At 34.8% G+C, this 12,071-nt stretch overlaps 1 protein-coding gene across 1 annotated transcript in view; it reads right to left on the reverse strand.

The window, feature by feature from the left end:
* Positions 1-12,071, reverse strand: part of SGCZ (sarcoglycan zeta) — a 459,998-nt gene that overhangs the window by 117,943 nt on the left and 329,984 nt on the right. The window contains exon 3 of the mRNA XM_049631689.1: positions 4,176-4,263. Within this exon, the coding sequence (XP_049487646.1) occupies positions 4,176-4,263 (88 nt within the window). The remainder of the gene's footprint in view (positions 1-4,175; positions 4,264-12,071) is intronic.

Consider the following 12,071-nt stretch of genomic DNA (forward strand, 5'->3'; position numbering starts at 1 on the left):
AAATTGTTTAAAAAATAATTTTCATTGAACTTATGTTCTGATTTTTCTTTTTTCTTTGGTTTATTTATAATATCTCTTAGTAATTACTCATAATCAAAGTGCCTTTCTAGTCAGCATATTTTGTGACAGGTATTGTGAAATCTTTGGGTATGTGGATTAACCTAAATTTGTGGAATATTAAAAAATGCTCATGGTTTGAACAATCTAATAAACATCATTGTATAACAGATTCCTAACAGTGACATAGTTACTATTAAAATTATGTGATTATGGGGCACCTGGGTGGCTCAGTTGGTTAGGCATCTGACTTAGCTCAGGTCATGATCTTGCGGTTCATGAGTTTGAGCCCTGCATTGGGCTCTGTGCTGACAGCTCAGAGCCTGGAGCCTGCTTAAGATTCTGTGTCTCCCTCTCTATCTGTCTCTCTCCTGCTCACACTCTGTCTCTCTCTCTCTCAAAAATAAACATTAAAAAAATAAAAATAAAATTATGTGATTAAATCATGTGATTAATTTTAGAAATTATGTGGTTTTATTCACTGCTTGCATTATTGAAGGATTATTTTTCCATGATAGGTGACTATTAAATATTTTTGGAAAAGCTTTCAGACTCCAATTATCTTGTAGCATATTACAGTGAATAAGATGCTGATGTCTCAATCAATTTTTCTGTGTGTAGTAGTGGACTTGAAAGGTTTCTTTAAATGTTGTGCTGGTGCTGTTTCCCAGCACTCTGCTTACACCAGTTCTGTGGGGAAGCCTGAGTGCTCTGTGCGTGCATGTGTGTGTGTGTGTGTGTGTGTGTGTGTGTGTGTATCTATCTGCCTGCCTGCCTGCCTGTCTGTCTGCCTCCCTGTCTTGGATGTTGGAAATATACTGAGGTGAGCAGAGGGACATAGATACAGTTAAGAGTATTCATTAGGGTCTTCTGTTTACTAAATGATATTAATTTTATCATCAGTTCACTTCACTTCTGAAACGAAAAGATCTAGCCAGAAACAAGTAACATTTGGGGCCTCACTTCATCTGACCAACAACAAGCCCAGGTGAAGGCATATATCATAAGGGATACTTAATAGACATATATATCATCTCTTGCAGAGGAGTCTAAATTTTTATCCCTGAATTAAGTTGAACCGGGAAACATGTTCTATTTCTCACTCCCACAATTATTTTATCTAATGGCATTTGTGGTCACATTCTGTGCATTCTTTAAAGCACCAAGCCATGGTTAGCAGGCCCATGCCTCTTTTGATATAGAGATGCAAAAAAACAGTGTATTCCTTCTATTAGATGATGTGTACATTTTGTTCAGTGTATGTGAGAAAAAAACCTAGTTTTCTATAGAAAGCTCAGATGTTTCTCTTTAAGCATAGTTGGATCATGCCATTAGTCACATTTCTCTTTACATCTTTACACCCAGGAAGGTCAACATGTTTTTTTTTTTTAATGTTTATTTATTTATTTTGAGAAAGAAAGAAAGCACGAGATGGGGAGGGGCAGAGAGAGAGGGAGAGAGAGAATCCCAAGCAGGAACTGCACTGTCATTGCCGAATCCGACACGGGGCTCAAATCCATGAACCAGGAAATCATGCTGAGCCGAAATCAAGATTTGGACACTTAACCGACTGAGCCACCTATGTGCCCCAGTCAGTGTGGTGTAACTAATAATTATATAGGATACAAATAGCTTCCATATGGATAAAGAATGGAGTAGTTTTTATGTTAATTTGTACATATGTATATTTTAATTTTTTATGTCTTTATAAACTTACAGTATTTCATTTCATTTCATTTCAAACTTATGGTATTTAAAAAATGTAATTTAGGGGAGCCTGGGTGGCACAGTTAGTTGAGCATCCAACTCTTGATGTTGGCTCAGGTCATGATCTTGTGGTTCATGTTGGAGCCACATGTGGGGCTCTGTGCTGATGGTGCAGAGCTGCTTGGGATTCTGTCTCTCCTTCTCTCTGCCCCTCTCCTGCTTGCTCTTGCTCTCTCTCTCTCTCAAAATAAATAAATAAACATTAAAAAATAAAAATGTAATTTACAGTTTCATCATATGGACTTTATTATTAGCATACATTGAATGAAAATCTTAAGAAAACAAAGAAAATATTCCAATCAAATCAAATATTCAAATCAAAGAAAGAAGTTCCCCTTACAGAATCCCGATGCCTAATTTTTCTTATCAAGCATATTTTCTCATATCATAAATAAATCAAATTTGACGGTTAAGTGTATAGTTGACTGACAGGTACTAGAAGAGGCACAGACCCAGAAGTGATGCCTCTGTCCTGGCACCTTGCTACTCAATTCTCCCACTCCCTGACTCTCTTGTAAATCCCCTTGGGCAATGAAGGAAGGCAAGCACCTCAGACCTCAGAAGAAACCAAAAAGGGCAGAAGCTGCCCTTGGTTGCTTCTATTTTATGTGGCGTTTAATCCTCAAAAAGTGAACTATGGAGAGGAAACTAGCACCAAATGTTAATATCACTTGGTTTAAATTCTTGCAAATGACACTCTGCCTTATTACCACATAGTAAGACTTATCTAAGGCAGCCATGACTTTAAGCTTTGAAGAATTAATGAAGACAGAAAAGTGAGAAATCGCAGAATGTAATTACGGTTTCTATATAATTTGGCTATGTCATTGATTTTTGATGAATGGAAATGAAAATATCAAAGATGAGTAAATGATTGTGACAATAAAGGCTTGCAGCTCCTAGGACTTCATGTATTCTCTAAAATTTACTGAGCATTAAACAAGGGGAATTATGATGAGATATGAGATCTTCTATGAAGCATCAGACTGTGACTTTAAGCAGATTTTAAAAGTAAATATTCAGAAGAATTACATCCCAATTATTTCATATCTAATTAGCATTAATGTTTTACAGAGATAATGTTATAGACATGGCATTATGGACCTTCTTTCATGCTTACACCGCAGGACCACATTGCAGCCCTCTGGAGTTTCCCAAATATGATTGCTTGCAACTTAAATTTAAATAAGGGAGACTACTGAAAAAAAAAGTAAGTACAAACAAAACTATCACTGCCCATTAATATTATCTCTTATTCAACTTTTCAGTTTATCCTCCTTTTATTTTTCTCCTCCAGTATTCAAATGATGACAAGTGACCAACTTTAATGATGTGAACAATGTATAAAATAAAATTCAATTATTATGAATAAAGTACAATTGTATTTTTTGGAAATACATGTATGATAAAATATAAATTTCATTTTTGGCTTCATTAAGGCAAATAGCATTTCAAAAAGTGTTTCATATACCTACAAAGGAAGTAGACAGTCAAATTCATATTTACAAACCTCACATTTCAAATGCCATGTACTTGTGTAATTTAAAAAGAAATACCAGAAACATGCATTTGTATTAAGGTATTCATTAATTTCTCATTAAGATAAGGATAACTCATTCCTCAAATTGTAATTTGCTATTTATACTTTTATATACATACATATATTATCAATATTAGGTAATTTCCCCACAGAAAAATACAGTATTCTAAAGATAATTTAGCATTTACATATAAATCAAATCTTATTGTTTTACATAATTAGAACTGACTTTTTATTTGCCATTTTTCTTATAAAAATTAAGTCAAATAATAATGCCATGTAATATGAATCTCTAATTTCTTTACAATATGAGAAAATATTAATAACATTTTATCATCAGCATAACTTCTAAAGCATATAAACCTTAAAATTTAGATAAACTCAATACCAAATTCATAAGTAATTGATAAATGCTAAGATTTGTTATATTTAACTAACCATGTCATTTCTAATTATTACTAGCAGATAATATTTATTAGGAATGATTTACCTAAAACAAAGGATATATAGACCACATGATGTTATATCTCACATGTTTTGTTAGGAAAATGCTGCATTTCATAACCTAAGAGTAATAACAAAATATTTGTACTTGTCTCATAGTAACACGCTGACAAGAGTAAGAACTAGCAAATAGAGAAAAGTATAACTAACTTATGAAATATCAAATCATGTGCAAGGTAACTGGGCTAAAAAAGGATGTCTGCTTTTATTAGAGAAATAATATACCTTTGCTTTCCCCAATTTAAACAATCCCCAAATTTTAAATGGAGTAAGATGCTATGAGCAATCTTAACTCCAAAGCACTCACCTACTGTCAGCTGTCCAGTTAACTGCCCCATGTGATTTCTCGCATTCACTGTTACATTCCTGTCAGACTGTAAGACCAGTGGACTATCCTGGGAAACATGTATAAAATAAAGAAATCAAATAAAAAATAGAAATATAGTCAAACTTAATATATAAAACTATACTGCATTTGTTTGGGTACTACCAGAATTCTAATTCTTTGCTTTATATTAAGCAGTTATTTTAACATCCCAAACACTGGTTGAACAACATGATAAAAAGATAGGGGTGCTTCATAATAATGACTTGAGGGGATAGGAATGTTTCCACTTTGGTAAATGGGCATTAACTATTTGATGCAATGATTTCCAACTCTACCGATTGCTGTACAGTCAAGGTGTAGTAACTCCTCTCCTCTCCATATAGCCATTGGAATATATGCCTACTATGGAGATGTTTTAAAGCCTACCCAAAGGAGGAAGCCCCTTTTTAAGTTGAGTTTGCAACTTTCAGATCCCACCTTAAATATCATCTCCTCAAAATTGCCTCCCCTGATCACCGTAACTACAGATTCATTCAATCCCCAAACCCCCCGGTCTCCACTTATTTGGTTCAAAACACCCATCACAAGACAAATCTATTTTGCTTGGGTATGTGTTTACTTGTTTGTTTATTTCTGTCATAAGAAGAAATGTCCTTGGGACAGGGACCATAGAAATCACACATATACAATTATATCCTCGATACTTAGCATGCTGCTGAAAAAAAAAAAGCATTTACTAGGTATTTACTGAGTGGGTAAATAAATCTTCATAAAAAAACATGATACTAGCTTGTGTATTTACCTCACATGGAAATGCCCTGTAAATCATAAAATGGCTTATGTAGGGAGGTTTACAGAATATCAGAATATAAGATATTTGCCTGGAAATTCTCCCTTAGTATATCTAACCTTGGTTAGATGTTTACTTTCATCACTAATTTAGGACTTAACAGTGACATAATTTATTGAAGGACAATACCATTGCCTTAGGAACCTACATTTTGGGCTTTTGCCACCAATGTATCCCATAAGTAACTTACAACTGCCTAAATTTTCATTTTTATGATCTAAAACATAAGCAGGGTGATCATTTACAAACTGTCCATCCATTCATTCATCAAATATTTGCTGAGTGCTCACTATGAGTGCTGTAATGTTCTAGAGGTTTGAGAAATTTCAGTGATCAAACAGAACGGTACCTGCCCTCATGGAGCTTTTAACCCAGGTAATAAAATTCTATGAAAATCTCTCCCAATACCATCCTCCCCATCCAGGTGGTATGTCACTTCTGTGTCAGTGTGGATACAAAAGTGCTTTTATAGGGGCGCCTGGGTGGCTCGATCGGTTGAGCGTCCGACTTTGGCTCAGGTCATGATCTCACGGTCTGTGGGTTCGAGCCCCGCGTGGGGCTCTGTGCTGACAGCTCAGAGCCTGGAGCCTGTTTCAGATTCTGTGTCTCCCTCTCTGTGTGACCCTCCCCCGTTCATGCTCTGTCTCTCTCTGTCTCAAAAATAAATAAACGTTAAAAAAAATTAAAAAACAAAACAAAACAAAACAAAACAAAACAAACAAACAAAAAACCAAAAGTGCTTTTATATATAAGCCATACAAAAATTCATTTGAGATTAGCATTTGAGATTTGTGATTTGGATATTCATGGGTGGACTCCATGGGCTTTTTCCTAAAGTTGATTTGTATGACATCTGACTAGATGCAAAGCAGTGATTGAAGATGTACACACACAAGCACACACACACACACACACACACGCGCACACTTTTAAAAGTGGGTTTTGCTATTAAGTCTACTCTGAGATTTTATCTATCATCTATCTATCTATCTATCTATCTATCTATCTATTTTTAATTCAGAGAGAAAGAATGTGCAGGAGCAGAGGAGAGGGGCAGAAGGAGACGGAAAGAGAGAGAGAGAATCTTAAGTAGGCTCCACTCTCAGCACAGAGCCCAATGTGGGACTTGATGCTACAACCCTAGGATCATGACCTGAGCCGAAATCAAGAGTCAGACGCTCAACTGACAGAGGCAGTTGCTTTAAAAAAGCAAACCGGGAGCCCCAAGGTTTGCGTTTTTAAAAATTAATTTTCCACATTGTGAAGAATACATTTATTCTGTTGCGTGAGACTGGTTGTACAAAAAACACTATGGTTAATTTCATTCACTGCCTCTCTTACCACAACTCATTTTTTTGTGCCACAAATCACAAGTGTTCTGTGTATAGTTTCAAAATATAAATCTAGGTATAGGTACTTCTATGCTGTGGACATCCATCTTTGAAAATATTTAAAATTAATTACATCTTTTTTTCTGAGCAATATGTTCTAATTCTGTTTACAGTGTAGGTCATGGACTAAGGACTGCATGCAATTATATCCAGTACATGGTTCTTAAAAGCACACAAAGATTCTATTTAAGTTGGTAAAATTAATTACATGTAATTCATTCACTAAAAAATGTTTTTTTAATTAAATAAAATCAATATGAATGTAAGAAACAGCACAAGCCTTTAAAATATCTTGTAGTTCAATACACCATGAAGATATATTGGTGGAATTTTAATTCAGATTGTTACAATATTTTTATAAAATAACATATAATGTTATACATGTTACATACAATATGTTATAAAATAACAGATATAATCTATAAATATATGTTATAAATATATCATACATAAATATATTTATATTATATATATAAATAATACATAATTAATGTTTATATGTTTAAAAGTTGATGACAAGATATGCTTTTATTTGCTTGGCTGAGCCTAAATTTCTGTGAACCATAGCATAAAAAAAGAATAACCATTAACATTATGTAATTTCAGGACCATGTAAGTATATTAAAATAATTACTGCTTTACTAAATTTTTTAAGAAGACAGAAAAGTCCATTTTAAAAGTCAATAAGAATTTCATCTAATTTAGTAGAGAGATAGACTTGGGTTAGAAGTAAGGCATCATTATGTCATAGTTTACAACATTTCTATCTACTTTTCTCTTACTGTAATCACAGAAATGTTGAGGTTCTCCCCCTAGCATTCATCCCTCCTCTTCTGTGAGTCCACTAAATTTCCCCTCAGAATTCAATTTTTATATATCTATATTAAAACTTTACTATGATAAAAATAGCAATCTTGTTACTAAAACCAGAAACATATAGCTAGGAGGGGTAATGAACAATTCTCTATGTTGTATTCATGTAGTATCGATATATTATTATGTTATACTGATTTGTTAAAATATAATTGGGTGAGCTGAGTCAAAACAAAAAACTATCGGGGCGCCTGGCTGGCTCAGTCAGAAGAATATGCAACGTTTGATGGTGAGGTTGTGAGTTCGAGAAATCACATAAATAAATAAATAAATTAATTAATTAATTAAAAAAAAAAGCTACTTTTCATTAAACAAAATGTAATGCATTTAAGTGCATCATCTTCCCTGAAAAATTACACTATCATTTCTGCATTATATATCAGCTCGGTGACATCTCTGTGAGTTAGAACCATGGCTTATGCATGACCTTTTACATAATATCCACTCATTACTAAGTAAAATATACATATACATGATAAAAATGTATATGATAAAACTGATAGAAACTCTTTCAATCATCTAAAGAAGTACAATCCTCAGCAATTTATAAATCTAATACCAAACCTTTTTTTTAGGTAAAAATTAGTACCACAAAACTACCTCTTTGCAAAAACAACTGACATTTAACGCTTTATAAAGCTCCTTTGTTGTGTTCCTCTCTCCAAAGATCTATATGTAAGAAAATTATTTCCTTGAATAAATTGTTGCTTTCCACTCTCTTCTCTACATGCCCTCCTTATAGACCTTTGTATTATATTCCTGTGTTCCAAGACTTTGAAAGCTAGTGTCTAATTTCACAACATAGCAGTACTCTCTTACAGCTTATTCTTGCTGAGAACACAAAGGGAAGAAACGTCCTTGGTAAGTAGGAATAAGACATATAAATTCTGTGTGAGGGTAAGTAAGTAGGTGTAATATTATTCTGTACAATATAGTAATATAAATATATTTTCTTTTTGGAGGAAAATAACTTCATCTTTGATTCAAATATTTGTCCTTCAAAATCAAGGAAACTCCTGTGGCAGGCATATCAGAGTATTCTGGACTTGACCTGCTTTTTGGCTGTGACTCTAGGAAACCTGTCTGCCTTCTTTGCTACCCTTGAGGCAAAGCACGCGGGAGACTCAGGAAGAAAAGCAATGGTAATGTTAAGAGGACCTGAAGTCCCCTGTTTATGATTCTTCTATGCACACCTTCTTTTTTCCTAGGTCCTAGTTGAAACCTTGCTAATGGTTTTAGAGAAATAATGCAAAATGTCCTTCTTATTTCAATGCTTTTGTCACAGGCAGTGCAAGTGACTAAGGTAAAAAAAAAATCCCTTTCTTCTCATTTCTGTTGTGTCTACCTTTGTTTATCTCAAATATTTACTGATTACCTACGATGTACCCAGCTCTTCACTGGTAACTGGGTAAAAAACAGAAACAAGGGACAAACTTTCTCTTCTTAACGAGTTCATAACCTACCACATGAAGCTAGACAATTAACCACATAAATAAAAAAAACAACAACAACAAAACACAGAGAATGTTACCAGTAATAAGCGGCTGTAGTAGAGACTTCTCTTACAAAGCAGAAGTTATACTGATGCGAAGATACTGTTGTTATATACATACAAGGTGTATGTAAATAAGGCACTTCAGATACTCATTCTTTCACACCTACTAAGTTGTAGCGGAAACAGTAGTCAAGGGCAGCAGCAGCTAGCCCCTACTGGCTTCATCATGCCGGACTCTGTTCTAAACACATTACATGTATGAGCTCACCCACTTCTGTGGCTTAAAATAAAACCACCCATAAAAGAATCAGGAAATAAAGTGGTTGTAAGACGGACAGTGCACCCCCCTGTCTGAGTTCAAATAGTTAAGCCTCAAACACTTTCTGCTTGACAGGCAAATCAATCCATCTCTGTACCATGATTTGTCTTCATCTGCAAATGGGGTAATAATACATAATTTGTGAGCTTTTTATAACCAATTGATGAGACAATATATACTAAACGCTTAGATTAGTATCTAGCCTTTGCTGAAGGCACTCGTAGAGCTTGCTTTTATTATTTATTCCTCACTGTAATTATAGTATTCTCCTAATAATAGTTCTAGCTACTATCATTTCTGTTTTACAAAAGAATAAATTCCATCAAAGAAAGTATAAGTCACTTGCTTTAAATCACACAGGTAATAAATGACAGATCAAATATTTGAACCCAAGCAATTTGGGTCTAGATGGAATCTTCCTTGTCAACTGCTATGAGATACTACCTCTCTGATGGTGATTAAATTCTAGGCTTTCTACACTGTCAGATCAAAATGTGAAAATAAATTTGAAAAACAGGTGAAGAAAGTATAATTTGAGATTAAACACTGTAGTCTCTAAAGGGACTGATACATACGCTGTCTTAGAGGATAAGATGTGCCCTCCACAATGTCATCATCCACGTTTCACTAAGAGTCTGGTTCATTTTGTTTCATTTTGCGTTCTCAGGTTCTAGACAAGAGTACATAATCCTGAACTTCTCTCTGCACACACATTTTAGAATGTATCACCTATAAGAGTCTCCCTATTTGCTCTACTGAAAGGGAACAAAGTTAATGATTCTTATTGTTCAGTGTAAATGGCCTGGAGATGGCATGTCAGGTCTTGAATTGATACGGCGTAAAGTCAGGTAAGGTTTCTTAGCCTCACTGACAGAAATTTTACTACTTTGCAGTAAACTTGCATCATCCTCAAATTCTCGATCTTCCTTTTCCTCTACCTCCAATCAGCTGTGTTAGAAGTACCTCTTAAATATACCTTTTCCTGTCATTTCCTGTGACCACCTCTGAAATAGACTCATAACTCACATCACAATAACCACTTTTCCTTACACTGATTCTTCATATGCAGTGTTATATTTCTTTTTTTTTTTTAATTTTTTAATGTATGTCTACATTTTTGAGACAGAGAGAGACAGAGCACGAGTGCGGGAGGGGCAGAGAAAGAGGGAGACACAGAATCCAAAGCAGGCTCCAGGCTCTGAGCTGTTAGCCCAGAGACCAAGTCGCAGGGCTCAAACTCAGGGACCGTGAGATCATGACATGAGCTGAAGTCAGACGCTTGACCAACTGAGCCGCCCAGGCACCCCTGCAGTGTTATATTTCTAAAACATTTAAAAAAAAATATTCACGTGCTTGAATTAAAACAAAACAAAATAAAACACTTATTGATTCCTCATTCTCAGCTTGGAAAAAATTCACATTCATAACATGTAAGGTACTTTATAATATGATCCATTTCTGCTTTTAGCTGTCTTTCCTACTACTCCACCATGTAAGAATGACCCACATTTCCCATGTTTCTGAAAATATGCTACTTCTGTGTATTCTCATCTTCTGTTCCCTAAGCCTGAAATTCTTTTCCACTTCTCCATAAAACTGTCAAAATTATAGATATTTTTCAAGTTTCAGATCAAAGTTGTATCCTTTGTGAAGGATTCCTGCTCTCCCAGAATTAAAATTCCCCTCCCGCTCTCTGATTTCACAATGAGTGTTGATGTCTATCACGGTACTTGTCACAAGATTTTTGCTTTGCTTTGTTTTGATCATTCCTTTGTTTATATTCTGTTAGACTGGACTGTCCTGAAAGCACAGTGTGTTGTCATTTTCTTTTATGCATGCAGCCTTTTTAAAGCTTGGTTTATTTCATGCTTGGCACCTAGTTCATGTTCAATAAATGTCTGTTGAGTGAATGAACTGAGCTGAACACATTTACAACATAATGCACTCAGGCTACCTATGTTTACCTGGATTTCTGTTCAGGCCACACAGAATTTACCAAACTCTTGCTACTTTTTTTTTTTTTTTGGCCCAGAGCAAGGTTTCCAAAACGCCATGTAAGCGGAACAAGTCATATCACATTATGATTTGATTTCTATTCATCATCTCTCTGTGCAAGGCAGACTTTACTCCTGTCCTTAAGCACTGGACCTGATGCTTCTTAGCTTCTTAAGAAGCTGAAAAACAGGTCATTTTTTAATTCTTTAGTTAACAATATAATTACTTGAAATTTTATTTCCTTCAGAATGTAAAGCATTTAGCTGTTGAAATTTGTACTTTAAAGGCAGAAGTATTGATCATGAAAAGGAATATATCTACAGACGTTTAAGTGACTCCCTTAAATTCTCAGTGCTCACATTTTAACCTGAATGTGAAATAGTAAAGGGGAGAGAGCATTTATTCAATAATTAGCTGTTCTGTGTTTCTATTCCCACATTTTTATTGAGAATTCTCCATTTTCATTAATTCTTTGTTATAAATTCTCAAGTCATCGAGGTCACTACACAGTATATCTTGTTTGAATGATCTATGACTTCTGATGGCCCTTCTGGCTCTTTCCTGCCTCTTTAAAGCTGCATAGTAAAGAGAGTGGTAAGAACATACTCCTCCTGAGGGCCTCCTTATCTCAATTGCTATTGATGAATGCATCTTCAGAATAATGACACAGGGAGCAGTTTTGCACAGAGTTCTGTTTACGTTGAATCTTTGGTAATCTGCCACTTCCTATTATCATTCAAAATACTCCAACTCAACTTTTACCCAAGTGTAGGCTTAGAAAACGAACACTTCTTGAATCAGCATCCCAAAAGGGAAAAGTATTACGTCTACCTAAAGCAATAAAGATCCAGATCAATGAAAGGCCATTGTTATTTTAACCAGATGACATTAAATTCCCAGAGATGCCTCTTTTCCTTTCAGGTGACATTGGCTGAACCAGGGAAATAATCTC

This window comes from Panthera uncia, chromosome B1 (assembly GCF_023721935.1).
Source record: "Panthera uncia isolate 11264 chromosome B1, Puncia_PCG_1.0, whole genome shotgun sequence".
Lineage (NCBI taxonomy): Eukaryota > Metazoa > Chordata > Mammalia > Carnivora > Felidae > Panthera > Panthera uncia.